This window comes from Geospiza fortis, unplaced genomic scaffold (genome assembly GCF_000277835.1).
Source record: "Geospiza fortis unplaced genomic scaffold, GeoFor_1.0 scaffold666, whole genome shotgun sequence".
NCBI classification, from domain to species: Eukaryota; Metazoa; Chordata; class Aves; order Passeriformes; family Thraupidae; genus Geospiza; species Geospiza fortis.
The window spans coordinates 126,540-143,712 of record NW_005054470.1 but is presented as its reverse complement, the minus strand read 5'-3'; the positions used below and the strand labels follow the sequence as shown (position 1 = coordinate 143,712).

The 17,173-nt window shown below is 36.9% G+C and overlaps 1 protein-coding gene across 1 annotated transcript; it reads left to right on the top strand.

Moving 5' to 3' along the window:
• Positions 1–435: 435 nt before the first annotated feature.
• On the top strand, positions 436–8,878 carry LYAR (Ly1 antibody reactive). The gene is made up of 8 exons (XM_005428052.2): positions 436–605; positions 916–1,030; positions 2,969–3,076; positions 4,275–4,358; positions 5,959–6,295; positions 6,557–6,661; positions 7,584–7,669; positions 7,984–8,878. The coding sequence occupies exons 1-8, from the start codon at positions 484–486 to the stop codon at positions 8,116–8,118; spliced, it is 1,092 nt and encodes a 363-aa protein (XP_005428109.1). The 5' UTR covers positions 436–483; the 3' UTR covers positions 8,119–8,878.
• The last annotated feature ends 8,295 nt before the right edge of the window (positions 8,879–17,173 follow it).

The window sequence follows — 17,173 nt, the reverse complement described above, 5'->3', positions numbered from 1 at the left end:
CTCGGCAGGGCCCGGCCGAGACGGGTGTGCAGCTGCGGGGAGCGGGATGGAGCGGCGCGGTCGCGCAGGGGAAAGGAAGGGGACCGGGAGCGCCGCCTGCACGTATCGGCCTGGGGGCGGTACAGGGGTCACCGGTGCCGGGGCTGGCGTGGTGGGTGCAGGAGTTACAGGTGGTTTCTCCATTCGGGTGATGGGTATGGGGGTTACCGGGTTCGGGTGACGGGTTCGGGGGTTACCGGTTCCCTGTTGGTGTGGCGGATGTTCCCGGGTACTGCTCTCCCCTGCGCTCACGGAGAGCATCAGGTGGAAGGAGCCCTTGCACGTTCTGCACCGGGCTGCTCACCCTGGCTGTCAGTGGGTGCACGGGTGTGTTTCGCTTCGGCCCTCCAGGTGCTTCTTTCAAGCTGTTAATTAAGATAATTTTCTTGTATTCCTAGAGTTGCGCTTCTGTGGGAAGGAAGAGGCTCCTGACCACTCGCCAGCATGGTAGTTTTCACATGCAATGCGTGTGGAGAAGCCGTGAAGAAAGCACAGGTTGAAAAGCATGTGAACATCTGCAGAAACTGTCAGTGCCTGTCTTGCATGGATTGTGGCAAGGATTTCTGGTATGTAAAGAATGGGAAATAACCTTGCTCACTCTGCAGACTCACTTGCTCACTCTTGTCATAAATGCAAGAGATGCAAGTCAGAAATTTTCACTGAAAGCTGGAGCATGACAGAAATGCCTGTGGTCTTACAAGCATGCCTGTGGTACTTTAAGCACATTTTAATAATTTAAGTGTTGACAGTAATAAGGCTTAAATGATCCATTCATTTAAATAATCTGTTACTTCAGCTTGTTGGTTAGCTAAGTGTTGCATAGTTTGAAGAGTGAAGCATTTCAGTCACCTGTGGTTAAAAATCTCTTCTATTCAGGGGTGATGACTATAAGGAACACGTCAAGTGTGTAAGTGAAGACCAGAAGTATGGTGGGAAAGGCTTTGAAGCCAAAGCTAGCAAAGGAGATGCAAAACAGCAGGAGTGGATTCAGGTATGGTTTGTACTGTATACACCTACAGTAACTATTGTCTGTAATTATCGAAGACAGAAAAGAACCTATATTGGCTTGAGCCAGAGATCTGTTTTTACCAATGTCCCCAGCTGTCTTCTGGCATTTCCTTGATAGGTCTGTGTTTGTCCTGGTAAGAAATGTGTCTTTTGTTTTGAATCTATCTCTGACTGGTTTGGTTTAGTGTAATGTTCCCAACTGCATACAAAGAAACACTGGTAGTTGTCCATCCTTTTCATGCCATTTATGCTTTTGTAGGCTTCTGTCAGGCACTCCTCCCCATCTCATATTCTTTGTTCAAGGTTGAAAAATCCTACCCTGCTCAGTTGTTCTTCATGTGTAAATTAGATCTTTGGTCTTCTAAAATCTTCCGACTCTACTGTATGCTTGTGAAATGCTGTTCAAGATAGAAAAGAACCATAGATTTACCATGTGTCATAATTATGTTTTCTGTGTCCTTTATTCCTTTCTAACTGTTTTTGGTCAGTTAATCTACTTTTGGGTGGTTTTTTTGTTTTTTTCACCCTGCTGCTGATCATTGTGCTGGCATTTTCATGGAATTGGCTATTTTAGCCCTGAGATATTGTATGTAAGCTCCAGTGGTCAACTAAAGCCTGCCATTTTAGATGTGAAGTTAGGATTGCTTTTCCTTTTCAACAAAAATTCACTTAAAGCAAGAAGAATCTATTTCACCTTTTTATTACCTAGTCACTCATTTTCTTAAGATCTTTCTGGAATCCTCATAGTCCTCATCCTGAATAGCTTTGTATCATTGGGAAAATTTTCTGTTCTCTTGTCAGATATTTTGTAAATATGTTGAACAGGAGAAGCTCCAGCATGAATAGAAATATCTCCTACTCTTTCTGTCTTCCACAAGAACCTACCCTCTTATGGCTTTCCTTCAAAGGTTTTTGGAGGGACCTCAACCACATATTTAAAACCCCATTAGTAGTAAGTTAGATCACATTTATGCATGGAATTATTTCTATCATGTAGAAAACATCCTAAGAAGGTGCTAAGCTGCATGCATGCTTGAAGCATGTGATGAATACCATTAAATTTGACCATATGAGTGCTCTTGTTGAAATTGAACACTGTTTGAGGACTTTTGTAAAGGCAGGATGATGCAAGTGTTGCTTATGAGCATTAGTAGCCTGCCTCAATAGTAACTAATTCCTATGTAGAAGGAGGAGGGATTAGCAGTCACTTTTTTCTGACAGTCTTAACATATTTACAAAGCCTTTCAGTCACCAGATTTTCAGAAGTACAGGAAGGCTCTGCAGTGTCCAGTGGCTGCACTCTCTAAGTACTGGGAAGCCCAGAGCCCTTTTCCCCCCACAAGCAGCAGTGCTGTTCAAGGGGCTGCCATGAGCCTGCTCTAGGCCCTGCTCTAATCTCTCTTCTCTCATGCTGACACCCATAGCACAGGAATATCCAGAGCTCTCATACAGGGATAAATGCTTGTTGAAGCTGGCACTCCTGCCAGAAGAAATGTATGTCAGCTGTGGCATCAAAAGTAAGCCTGATTTTTCATAACTAACTCCAAAACCAAAAAGCTGCTTTCCTTAATACAGGTCTTTTTCATGGTGCAAGAATCCCTTCTGTGATACAGTTACTTTAGTTTGAAATGTTTTTATTACAGTTTGTAAGTTACTCATCAGAAAGCACTGGTGAGCAGTCCTGCTTACTACATAGGTATAAATGTTTGTATAGATAATTTTGACACATTTAATGAGCTATGATAGAGCCAAAGGTCAGTGTTTTTCTCATGTTTTTTGAGCATTTCCTATGAGCAGACTATACCAGCTGTAGGTGCTGGGGGCAGATTTCTGCCCAGTGTATTTCAGGCTTGCACACCTGATATGTACAATTTGATCCTTATGCTGCTTTCTTGATTTAATTCTGTTTTTCTTCATTCAGAAAATTCATGAGGTAATGAAGAAGCCCAACATAAGCCCCAAAGTGCGGAACATTCTGGAGCAAATACGTGCCTTTGATAACATTCCAAGAAAAAAAGTAAAGTTTCAGGTACGTTTTTATAGAGATTTGCAGTTATCTGTGCAGTGAACATAAAAATAGACTTTTTTTAGGGAATGCCACTCTCTTAACAAAGATAGGACAAATTGCTTATTTGGGCATTTGTATAGATTGTGTAATAACTGAATTTCAAATAGGCAGTGGTTGTAAAATTTGCTTAAAAGAACTCTTGGTCTACCAGTTGAATTAGGTATTAAGCCAGAGACTTGCATTTTAAGCTTAATCTCCTTATGTAGGTTTGTTCTGTTTTCAATACCTTTCTTTTTTGACTATTTGCTATTTCTATTGAATGCCCAAATTCTTATACATACTTTTAAAGATTTTGTATTTCTTTGGCTTTGTTTTTTCCTGAAGGCAAGGTCCTGTTTTGAGGGTTTTCCTGTTACTCAGTATTCTGACACTCTTCTGCTCTGCATGTTTCACTAAAGTAAATTACAGATGTGGAGAATTTACTGTGGCTAAAGAATTTCATTTAAAGTGAAGAATTACTCACAAATGGACCTTTTTCCCCCCCTCTCTGATCTGTGCCTCAGATTGTGAGGAAGAGAAGATCAGGCTTGCTTCCAAAGCACTCAAATAGAACTTAATAGAGCTATGGTGAAATTGCTGCTAGCAAGCTGAAGGTTAGACTATTTCCCTACCCATTTCTAAAAGTTGATCTCTTGCACATAATGTGAACAGCATAATTTACTGCTATATTTTCATTTTCACCAGGAACACCTGCAATAACCCAAACAACTTTGAAATGTTTGCATTGAGCTATTTCCTTAAATCATACTTTCTTGTAATAAACTAAGGTATCCATTTAGGAGTGTGACCATATGTCCAGTACACAAATGAATAAGATCAGAGCATTAATGTTTTAACTCATGGGAACAGTCAGAAAATTTGGTGGGACCTTAACATAGCCATTTGTATCAAAAAGCTTGAGGGTTATCTTGTATATATTTGCCACTTGGGAAGGCAGTTGAGATATATGGTGTAGCCTCCTAAGAGTTCCTAGACATTCCATGAAACAATTTAGCAAAGAGGCTTGAGAGATTTAATAGGAGTAACCTCTAAGCAGATCTTAGTCAAAAGCAGTGATTCAATTCTTAAATGAAAAATAGAAAACAAGGGCTAGTTACATGGTAATGAAGAAATAAAATCAGAGGATGTTTTCAGTTATTATTGTTTTTTCTATGCACAGAATTGGATCAAGAACAGTTTGAGAATTAATGACAGCAATTTGCAAGATCAGGTGTGGGGTGTTTTCTCAGAAGCAACCAGAAACGTAAGTTTAACTGGAGGTACATTATAAAATGAGAATGCACTCCCAAAATGTTTGAAGGAAAACCTTTCAGACTCCCTTTGTAGATGTTAGTGGAAACTTTGTCTCCCATAGTTCCAGTAGATTATGTTATGATGTAATATTTCTTGACTAAATTATTAATTTATGGAACACAGAACTGTTGCTGGAGTTGTTCATACTGAGTAAGTTGTGATTGAAAACTTGGACATGGTGACACGATTGTGCCATGATAATCAGAAGGCTAATTTATGCTACTAGTACCTAAAAAAAGGGAAAAGCACTGCCTTTATCTTTGTTTCAATCTTTTATTACACACTAAGATGGAATAAGGCATCTTTCAGTGTTTATTGGTCTCAAATTTATGTGTGTTGGAGTGAGAAATTAACAAGCACATAGTTTACCTATTTCATTAGTGGGGAGAGAAATCCTCCAGTTTGTGGTGCATGTTCCTCCCATTCCTTTGTCCAAATTGTGGCCTCACTCTGGCCTTTTGTCAGTGCCTAATTCTTTGGTATTTCATTACTAGCTTAGTGTGTTTTGGAAGGGTGTTGTTTGTTTGCATCTATTGCTGCTACTCAAGAGCTGTTGGAGAAGCTAATTTCTCAGCTGATGTAAAGATGCTCTCCCCCCTTTTGCCCAAGTTCTTTTAAGGAAGAGGGTAGGCAAAGCTTTGGCATTAATCCCCTGTTGATGATGCTTTGTGTTTCTGATTTAATGATTCCAGTTAAGTTTGTTTGCAGTTTTTCTGAGGAATCCAAATGTAAGAGCCAGGAAAGGAAGAAACATGTTTACTAAAGGACAGGAATATAACATAAATTCTGGTCACTGAAGTACACTGTTTTGCTGGAGCATTAATACTGAGTTTATACAACTTCACTAAAGTCATAAGCAGTGACTTGACTTACACTAATTTATAAAGGGTCTTCAATCTGAAAACCTTTTATTTAAACACAAATGTAAACAATTACACTGTCCATAGAGCTTAGCATTAAAATAAAATATATAACACAGCATTTCAATTCACTTTTAAGAATTCTTAAAAAGATCTTAAGATATGATTTGTAATACATACCCTGAAGTGTATATACTCAATTGAAATTCTCAAGCAGGAGTGCCTTTTCTAGCACCGTGTCATAATGGTTTGTTGTCCCAGACACATCCAAGACAGGGAAGTGGATGGCAAAAGAGATTATTACTCAAGGGCTTTGTATTTGGGAATAAGTTCTGCATCTTGCTGTAACGTGCTGTAGTTTTGTTTGTGTAAATTAAAGAGCTGTCACTTCCTTAATTACATTTAACAAATAATTTAAAACAATAGACACTTACTTCAACTAGGAATTACATATGTTGTAAGATAATATTTCTTCAGTGATGTTAATTAGCATTTAGTCTGTTAAGTTAAAGAATCGGGCACATTATTTCACTAGTGCTGCTTCTCAGGTAACTGGTGACATCATATGTGAGCAATTTAATTGGTTTCAGGATATCAGTGTTCTGAACAGTTACTGATGATCTAGTAGAGGAAAGTTGCAATGTCAAAAAGCACATGTGAAAACTGTAATTATATTTCTTTCAACAAAAGACTTCAAATGAAAAGGAACAAGACAAACTACAACAGAAGGAAGAGCAGCAGCCTGCAGAAACTGGGGAAAATACAAAGGCAGAAGAAAATGGAATTACAGATGAAAAAACTGAGAGAAAAAAGAATAAGAGGGAACGAAAAGAAGAGAGACAAAAGAACAAAAAGAAGGAGAAAAAAGATCTGAAATTGGAAAACCAGGAAGAAGTAAAAAAGAGTAAAAAGTCCAAAAAAGGAAAAGAGAGTGTGGAGGATGAATTTGAAATAAATGGAAATGGCAATCACAGTGAAACAGAAGAGGAAACAAACGTAAAGAAACGCAAACATAAACATGTAGAAGGTATCCATCATACAACTTATATTCATGTTTGTTTTGAAGAGGCTTTTTCTCAATTCCAAAGCTCAATATACTACCTAAGTAGAATTTTAAAGTAGTGCATAAGATATACAAATCAGATTATTTTTAACAATGATTGCACGTTTCTTTTATAAAATCTGAACCACTTTGCAAATATAAACTCATGTTACAAGAACAAAAGTCATGTCAGAACTTGTCATTTTAAATCTTTCTTGTGTATGTTTTGTCCAATTCCATCTCTAGAGGAACCTCATACCAAAACAAAGAGAATGAAAACTGAAAGCATTTCAGAAGACATGGAAACAGAAAACGTCAATGACAATGAAGAAAATGTAGGAACAGATAAAGGTATTCTTAAAAGAATTATTTAGATCATTACAAAACTACTCTGGAAAAGATCTAATGCATGATATAAACACAGCTTCTGTAGCAAGCCATGAAATAAATTGTGCCTCAGTATACATGAATGTGTGTGTATTCAGTATACACATCTGTTCCAGCGTAAGTAGCCCGTGCTACTCTTAACACCTGATAATGAATTACTTCTCTAATTTGTTGTTTGTGCTGTGCTGGCAGCCTTTGGCTGGGCTTGATTCCAGTGGACACTGAGGTTTCACCACAGTGGGTCTCTTCCCTGCTGCCATGCACATTAGACAACACAGCAAAAAGGGTAACAACCCTTAGACCTCTTGGTATCTCTCATATCCCCATTTTTGCTCAGTGAATCATAAATTTGACTTCAGATAAGTTGGACCTTAGTTTATGCTTAGATAAACCTACTTCTGCCTAGCACCTGTCATGCTCTGACTGTGTTTGAACATACAGATCCTTTATTTGGAAACTACCAATTAATGACCTCTGAAGGTGGTATGGTCAAATTTGACTGCCTGTGATTTAAGTGTGAAGAGACAGGATCTTAACTATCCCTGCATTATTTAAGAGTTTCTGCTTAAAAGCTGAAGTGCAGAAATTAAGTAAAAACAATTGTGACCCCTGTTGTTCAAGTACTGTGTTGATTCTTCATCTCTATTCCATTTTATATTCAGGAACAACTGATGACTTTTATGCTTAAGACACCCTCCTGTTGTAGGGTCAGTAAGGTAACAACTGTTGTGGTAGCCAAACTGATTCCAAAATTAGGAGGTTGATGGCTGGTTACCAGTAGAGAAGACCCAGAATACCTCCTTTCACTAACATGGCTGGTTACTAGTAGAGAAGACCCAGAATACCTCCTTTCACTAACAATGTTGTACACCTAATTATTTCCTAGGTAAATTCAACTGGAAGGGAACCATCAAAGCAGTTCTGAAACAGGCTCCAGACAATGAAATTTCAATTAAGAAACTAAGAAAAAAGGTATTGTACAACATGTTTTTTTAATCTCCTATGGTCTTGTGAATTTATTTGTGTAATGCTGAAGCTCAGAAAATTCTGGATGGCATAAACAAAAAGTTCAACGTTTTTTAATGGAATATCAGTTAACAGAATGTCAGCTCAAGGACAGGTTTTTTATTGCTTACTGATTTACACAAGAAATTCAGTGCTAGTTCTGAAAAGGAATAATAGCACAATAGCTTCCATGGCACTTCTAATGCAGTAATGTAAATGTATTATTGCTTACAATGGAATCATCTTCACAGACTAAAAACCATTTCTCTGTCTTTGTGCAGGTGATAGCTCAATATTATGCAGTAGCTGGTGAACGTCACAAAACAGAAGAGGACATCCTAGCCATATTCAATAAGAAAGTGAATAACAATCCTAAATTTAGAGTTCTAAAGGACAAAGTGAAACTTGTGAAATAAACAGTTTGCATACTTCTTGTCAAATAAACTACTTTGCATAGCTATTGCATTTTAATCTTGCAGATGGAGTGATACTCTTCTCTTCTGTCAGCTGTACAGATAGTATGCATTGGTATCAATTTAAATTGTGTATGTGAAAGCAGAATTTAACTTTTAATACTGGATCCCTCCCCTTTTTCTAGATTTATCACAGAACATTTTCAGATATTTTATTTTTTGATTTTATGGAAAATGTATATTTTTTGGTACAAGTTTTAAGAGGCATTGAAAGTAATTGCTGGCCTACTGTATTAAAATTCTTCCAGTAATGAATATAACTTATAGGCATGAATGTTTTTCAGGACCTGGGTTGTGTGGCTTTTTGCAGGAACTATTTTCAAAGCAAATAGGATTTTCATATTCCACTGTGGAATAAATGTTTTGTTATGCTAAGACTCAAAATGGTATGGCTGATACCCACTTTATGCACTGTGGATAGTGTATGCAGCCTTTAATAAACTGTTGATTCTGTGTTGTAAAATGCATAAATAAAGTGTCAGATTTGTGTATGCAATATTGCACATTCAGTGAAAATCTAAAGACTGAGTTATCTATATATGCATTGCTACTGAAAGTCTTGATTAGTAAGGCATCTGAATTCAGTAGGAGTGGTTACATGGACTAAAAATTGACGGATGAAATAGATTGCTTTAAAATACAAGCTTAAATATAATGAATCTTGTCACTTTATAATTGCATAATAACTCCACAAATTATACATGTTTTGAAGAGCCTGTTGTATTGCTGTCACCAAAACAATGTAGCTAGGCTAGAAATGTTACAGGTATATAAGAGACAGAGCTGCCTGGAGAAAGTTACTTGAAGTTTTGTAGGTTTTTACTTAATAGCAAAATTACTTCCATGTAGGAGGTTCCTATGTGGTCTGTTAAAAACAGCATTATAAAGCATTCAGTCATATGGTGTTTTTAAAAATTGCCTAGTGATTTCAAGCAGATACACTTTCATAAAACTCTATAGTAAAAATATCTGAATTTATAGAAATATTGACTATATTAAAGGCATTAATACTGAAAATTACCTGTGATACACTGGGTTCAGTTTTTCTGAGTACATATTTGTCTTACTGTAAAGGTTGCAAGAAGGGACATAATGAATTTAAGGTGTTAGTTGTTTGTTGAAGCTATGCAACAGTTATTTTTATTCAGTCTAACAGATAATCAGAATCTTGGCTCCTGTCATTGCAGAGTTCTGGTGTCTGATGCTCAGGGTTTACTGCAGTGATCACTGAATGAAGCAAAGCAGCAGGCTAAGTGTTCAAACCAAGATCAGCTGAAAGCTGGGAATAAGGAATATCAAATCAACTGTATGCAGATGAGCTATCAGAGTAGGATGTGACCTTGTAATTTTCTTTCCTGCTTTAACTGTTCAGTTTTTTTCCCTCATGATTTGGCACACATGAATCTAATCTTGCCTCTCTTTGACAGTCATTAGTGGGAGTCTGTTGCAACTGTTACAATTACAATACTATAACCTCAGTGTATGTTGCTGCAGTAGTATCACCTTTCCTGCTCTATTGGTAGAAAGAGGGGGAGCAATATGCTTTATAGGCATATTTTTCTTTCTGGGTGTTCCTGGGAATACTGTAGTATGGTCATATCTGTAATATGTAATGTAACATGGTAAGTGTGGTAAGTAATATGTAGTATGGTAGATGGGTCTATGCCTTTAATTGTAGAAGGCTTCTAGTGCTACTCCAGTCCATGCATAGTTGCATTATTGACATGCAGCTCTCCAGTGAAAAAAATCCCAGACTTTGATGTTTTTTCATTAAACAATTAATAGAGTACTCAAGAGGATTGAATTTGACTTTTCCCATTGCAACAGATCTGGACTTTAATTTACTGCTTGCAAATAATGATGTCTTGATCAGATTGAATGTACTTCAAATTTGGTGGTAATTGTTTCAGAGGGAGGCATAATCCCTCAGAGGTCATTGAGAATCCTTCAAGAAGACAGAAGAACAGCAGGACCTCTCTAATTTCTATTCAATAATTAAGCAGCATATTTACCAGTATTGTTTTAATCCAGAATATGTTTTAGTGATTTTCTAAACAGCATAACATAGCTCCATAATTATACCTTTTTGTTAAAATTTTCTTTTCTAAAATAGTGTATTGGAGAGTAAGTCTCTTTGTGGCAGGGTGAGGAAGGGAGAAATTAGAAAATTGTTTAAAGCTAGTGGCTTTCATTATAACTATAGCATAAGCACTTAAGCAGGGACTTCAATCAGTGGAAGAAAAAAAGCTTCAAAGGACAGCTACTTATTTGTTGTGCTCAGCCCTCCACTGTCTTGGTGCATTAGAGTAGTTCATTCTTTCTCTAGTGAAAACTGATCCTCCCACCTGGTGCTATAGTCCAATTGCATCAGGACAATGTAGTCAGAGCCCTACATGAGTAGTGGCTCATAGCTGATGACCACAGGATACAGAGACCCAATACATGATTTCATTCAGAAACTTTTAAGGCTGTAACACTCACCCTTATTAAGGAAATAAGAGAGCAAATATTAAAGTTTTTGTGCAAGATAAGTGAAAAAAGGCATATTGTTCTGTACATTGAGCTGTATTCACAGGTTACAAGATATCTCAGTCAATATATTCAACATTTACCCCTTTCTTCTCCCAGATTAGCCTTTAAGGAAAAAACAGGAATAAGCCCTCTAAGTTTCTTTTCTGCTCTATCAGCCAAGAAAAGCTGCATATTATGTTTCCCATTAGTACTTTTACAGGAAGTGTTACTTTATATTGAATTCTAAATTTCACTTGCACTAGAGGAAGTTTTACTAGTAACTTTCCTTTATACTTTTAAGATACAGTTCCTTTTGGCCCTGGTAATCTGCTTCTCTTTGCAATTCTCGGATGTGATTCCTTTTGCACCTGAATCCTTGTGCTTTTATGCTCTTAGACAGCAAAGGCTGAAAAACCTTCAAGCTTTTTGCTTAGATTGGACTTTTTTCTTCAAGACTGCAGATCACAGATCTTGGTCCTTTCCAAACACATATTTTTTTTATCTTTCCTTTTTAAATTTATTCTGGAAGATTTAGAATTGTCCAGTCCTTTGCGTGTTTTGCTTTTCTCATTAGAATCTTTTAGTAGAAATGGCTCTTGCTACACAACTTCATACCTGAGCTGCAGCAGAAGTAAAATACTGACTTCCAACAGAAGTAGTTTTATAGTTCCTGAAATTACTTGAAAGTAACAGAAAACCAGAAATGATGTCTTGACGCCTGCCTACCCATTAAACTCCTCTTCTCAAGCTTCTATGTGGAATTCAATAGTACAAAATTAGTATAAAAAGCCTAATTAAGGCCAGATTACAGTCAAGCTCAACTCACACATACTTGGTTTACCAGAAAACTTTTTTACTTTTAAACATCATGGGATCTTCCTCTCAGGCAGCATGATATCAACTTGAAAGTATTCAGATCACTGCATCTCACTTAGGTGACAAAGAAAAAGAACCAGAATAAAAAAGAACCAGAATTCTGCCTGCATTGCAGGTGGCTCAAACCACACTGTTTCCTCCTTCTTTCTGTTCCTTGCAGTAGCCACACAATGAACTTCCACCATCCAGCCATTCATATATAAACATAAAGCACTAAGTATGCTTTGTACTCTAATTTTTTGCCCTTCTGCCGGCCTTTTCTCTTGATGAGAAGGAATTCCAGAAGGAATGCACACCTATTGACACTCTACAGTATCCATACATGACAAGGCTCATGTTTTCTGTGGATGCGACAGGACCAGGATTTTCTCCTAGACTCTTCTTTCTTACCATGTCTTATACCATGAAAACGTTTCCTCCTGCTTCTTGCTCCTACAGTTCTGTTTCAGATATTATGGTGAAAGTTTCAGCTTTTTATTGGTGAACTTTCAGTACCAGAAGTGGTTCCAGAGGTTAGCACTGGGTAAGTTTTCCATGAGAAGAAAAAATTTGAGCTCAGCTGATGTTCTTAAAGACCTGTTTATTTTATGCAGATTAGCCAGAAGAGTAATGGGAATTGCACAATCATCTTTAGCCAAAAAGTCAAATTTCTGAATTCAGTCTTCATAAAGGAAAATCTTTCTCTTCATGTCTGTCTTGGACAGTTTAGTACTCAGTCAATGTTCCTTCTAACTCTGTTGTCCAATTAATTACAATACCTGTTCAAAATACATGAAAAATTGACCCTACAGAATATGTAAGTGGTAATGGACTGTGAAGGACAATGGTAAAGAAAACCTTTGCTGTGAATGAAGCATGTAAGAGCTTTGTTTTGTGTTGTGTTTTTTTTTCCAAGACTCCACAGAAACAGCATGAGCTGAATCCCACAATACACAGCAGGGAGACGTTGCTATGCTGAACTGTACTTTCCAGTTTTGTTAACAGTGAGAGCCCTGCTTTAGTACATCAGTCAAATCACAAGCAGTGGTGACACTAGACAAAACAATAGTTAAAATTCTATCACAGCCTAAAATAATGCTAACCTCTACCAACACAGAAATAAAGTGTCACACCAAGAGACACCAATACTACTGTACAGTTAATGTTGAACGATACACTTGAATGCCCATTCCCACAACTGATAGTTTTTTCCTGTGTGAATTAGATCTGACATTCAGTATTCAAAAACCATACTTTAGGATGTTCCTAAATGCCCTAAGAATGAAATTCTTTTCATATTGTTACAGATGCATGATTGCACAGACTTTTTTCTAAGTAAAGAAATCAGTTTCAGTAAGTCCCAAGTGTTCTCTTTCCCACTCTCCCACATCTGGCCATTTGTTTTTGCCTCTCCACCACCCCCTGCATTTTTGCAGCCTTTTAAAACCAGATCAAATCCTCAAACTGAGAGGTATTATATACCACTACTGGGGATTGAGTAGTCAAGAACAATTATAGCTGGAGTATTGCTGCCAAGTGCTTTGTATCATTAAACTGTAGTCTTGGGAAAACATTTTGAGAGCCATTGTACCCCCTCAAGAAAGTAAGCATAGTTAAGTGAAACTAAACAAATGGTTTAGAAGAGAGAGAGTAAGAAAATTTACTTAGCTACTTGTAGGAGAATGGTTTATCCAGATTTATTTTGGATAAATAGGATGAGTTTTGGATATTTGGATAAATATTTTGGTTTTGTTTGCATAGTTAAAGATGGAAAGAACAGAACAGTCCTCTTATACTTGTAATGCTGATTATAAAAAGGCAAGTGTTGAACACTAAAGATATCTCACATCTTTAATGAGCATAATTGAGGGTGAAGATGGTCTTCTATCAAATAAATACTTCAGATCAGCTATTTTTTTGGTAATTTGCTGACAATTTTCAAGGTGAGGAATAACATACCTACATAAATTAGATGTCTTTATGTTGTGCATTTTCTTCTGTTCTCCTAGTGCCCTCTTCACCTTTTAAACTGCCTTTATCTTTTCGGTTTTCTTTTTCTTCATGAAGTTCAAATGCTTGCATGCTTAAATATAGAGCCTTCTTGGTATCAAACACACTATTCTATGTATTGTTTCCTTCCTAAAGGGTCAATCCAAGGCTGCACTGCAATTTAATACTCGCATGAGAATTCAGCTTGAGTTCAGGAGTTTGTATATGGACCACATTCAGAGTCAATTGAGTTTTACCCGGCAGTTGTTTTTCAGATCTGCATTAAGTTATTCACACCAAATGCTTTTAAGTCCTTTTCCATTGTACTGAATTTAAAATAGTTAAAAGAATGCAAGATGAAAGCAGGGGAATTGTTTGTACTATTTGGAGGCTTTTTTGTTACCTAGATGAGTCAGACAATGTATTTACTTTTTCACCCAGTGTAAGAGAAGATGCACAATACTTTAGTCCAAGGACAAGGTTCAGAAAGGATTGAGAATCTCTACCTGTCCAATCTTTTACTCCTGACAGTGGAAGATAAGCAGCAGATTACTACTGACTTTATTTAGTTTGTGAACAGAAAGCACAGACCATTATAGCACTATTATTTTATTCCTCAAAATGAAAAAATACATCTATACTGTGTCCAACCAACTTCAGCTAAAAATTAACATAGGAAGGAGCCCACCCTACTTAGATATGGAATGAAGAAAATTCCAGTCAGGTGTTTTGTGAACAGATAACATTTGGGCTAATTTAGCTATTGATTTCTGTAATAGGGAAAAAGTTATGAATGTTGGCTAGAATACTGCAAAACTAATTTGACTTCCTAAAAGTGAGAATTTAACTGGGAATTCCAATTCTAAATTTTATATCTACCCGGTCAAGAGACACAAAAAAGCTACCACATTTGTATGCCATTAAGAATTACTTGTAAATTAACATATAACCAACTAGTCACCAAGCAGCAAATATTCAGTGAGCAACAAGAAAATAAAATTCAAAATATCCAGACAGATTGAGAAATTCAGCTTATAACAAAAAACCTGAATATTTAAAGACATTCAACTAATATACAAAGCATTATTTTCTACTTAGACTAAAAGAATGTGAAGGTGTTGAATTCAGTTCCCAAGGTGTGGAAACTGAATCACATTATGTGAGAGTCCAGGACTACACAAAAATATTCTGCAAACTCTGCCCTTTGTACATTTCTTTCAATGAAACTCCAAATTCACAAATTTATTTCACAGACTTTTAACTAAAGTTATCACATCAAGCATCACATTTTAAAATACTTCCTAACATTTGTGCAGGGATTCTTAAACATTAACTTGGAAGAATTAATTATCCATAACAGGCCCGTTGATTAGATGCTTTGTTAATTATGTTGTTCATTCTGTGACAGTCTCGGTTCAGCTCCTGATCACTCTCTATTCTTTGGCAGATTAATAATTTCTGAATCAGAGAAGCACTGTGAAAAGATCACAGAAAACATCTCAGCTCTACAAACACAGAACATGAGCGGTCTCAGTTAAGGTCAATAGTGAGCCCAGGAAGGAAGCTCTTATTTCAGCTCTTTGCACAATACCTACTCTGTAGGTAAACAGAAGTGTTCAGTTTAACAACACTGACAGATCTTAACCTTTCCAAGCATACATATTTATTTAATTGCTATGTTTAAATCAAAGATATATCCTCTGAATAGCTTTTGCAAAGAAAGTGCATGAAGATTTCCTTTGTTTCTTATTTGAATCACTAAGATGAAAGTGAAGGCTGAGGTAGTCATTGCACTCAAAGGAAATAAAACAAAGAAACCTCTATTTCATTGATAAGAAAGCAGAGCTCTGATCTCCCATGAGCTGCTAACTTCAAAATATTCAACTGAACTACATAAAGAATAATCCCTGTAATCACTAAGGCATGCAATGTGGTTGGCCCTTATGTGATACATGTTCTAAGGCTGGGAAAACAAGTTCTACTTACTATGACACCTCTCACATGAAATTCAGATGTAAATGAAGGCCTGTCTTTCTGCAGAGAACAATTTTTTTTTCTGTTCTTGTATCTCTTAGGTTGAATTTACTTAAATTCAATGTGTAGTAATAAAGAATAACGAGAACTCTGTTTTCCCGTGTCCCTAGAATCTCACTCATTAATAAAACACACAATAGTATATTTAGGAAAATATAGTTAGCCAGCAGGTTTAGAACTGCCTAAAAACAGTGCAAGTCACAGCAAGTTTAGCTTTTACCCAATTAGTTTCTACCAGTTAGATTCTTCCCTTAGGATGGCCTAAAATTAGGGGTCTTTTTAGGGTTTTTTAGGGTTTAGTGATAAAACACATAATTATTTATCCACAGCCTACATTCCATTCTTTTTGATTTTCCTGTTTTCTCAACATAAAACTACAGAGGAAGTATCTGCAAGGCATTTCTGTTGATACATGCTGCACAATAGAATGCATGTGGTAAGTGAAAGTTTAACACATTTCTCATAATCATTGTTTTGATGCAAAATATTTTGCTTTCTGAGAGGAAAAGTACAATCAGGTGATGAACACTTGGATTTTTGAACTTTAATCTATATACAGCTAGTAAATTTGATTTTGGTAAGTAACACATACATACTGAAATTAGGTTCTTGTTTCTTCAATCTCCCTTATAATAATCTGAGCTTTTATTGAATATTTCTACATTTAATCCCACTGTAAAGAAAAGCTATACATAACAGCTGCTGTATTGGACAGATACTTCCACATTTAAGTCAGAAGGATTTTTGCCTTAAGCAGAATGTTACCATTTTCTCTGAGAAAGCACAGGTTTTGTAACAATCACATGGATCATCTAATTAACCTAATCAGTCATTACTATTAGAATAATTTTAAACGCCATGTTAATGGCTTAATCACTGAACACACTCCAGAAGATACAGCATACATATTCACCCTTAATATTCATAGTATTCTTATAAGGACCAGACCTAAGGTTAATCTGCCAGCAAAATTGACTAGTTTTGAATTTGTCCATGCGAATAAACAAGAAAGCCCAACTGGCTTCAAGGTTTCGTTTGCAGAAACATGCTGATGCGAATTTGGTATCTAGGTATGTAGACATCAACTACAGAACTGAAACTATCTATTTCACCATTTTATTAGTTTATTTAACTTTTACATAGTTTGTCTTGCAAATATGGTTATTATTTCCAGTTATGAGCAGCAGTCTCGCGTGCTACAGGATTCCCGTGGCTCTGGAAAGCTCCCAGAGCTTTGCATTTCACAGAGTCACAGAATATTCCAAGTTGGGAGGGTCCCAGAAGGATCATGGAATCCAGCCCTTGAGTGAACGGCCCCTACAGGGATCGAACCCGCGAGCTTGCTGTTATTAGCACCATGCTCCAATCATTTTTAACCTACACCACTGGTCTGTGTCACAAAAATTGAGATTTCCCAAATATCTACCCTCGAGAACATCTGCTTTGCAGATGAGGAAAACAGTTCTACGCACAGAGTTTTTTTGGGTTTTTTTCTGAATCATTTCGGCACCACGGGCTTCAGTGCTGCACTCGGCTGTACACGGCAGTGCTCGCTCCCTCCAGGGGGGCTCAGCGCGATTCCCGAAGCTGTTTCTGGATCCCGTACGGC

Bases quoted from the DNA above. Each gene is read 5' to 3' on its own strand.
- LYAR (XM_005428052.2), top strand. From the start codon at position 484: ATGGTAGTTTTCACATGCAATGCGTGTGGAGAAGCCGTGAAGAAAGCA. The intron at 3,077-4,274 runs GTACGTTTTTAT...TTCTATGCACAG, and splicing joins GAAAAAAAGTAAAGTTTCAG to AATTGGATCAAGAACAGTTT. The intron at 6,662-7,583 runs GTATTCTTAAAA...ATTATTTCCTAG, and splicing joins AAATGTAGGAACAGATAAAG to GTAAATTCAACTGGAAGGGA.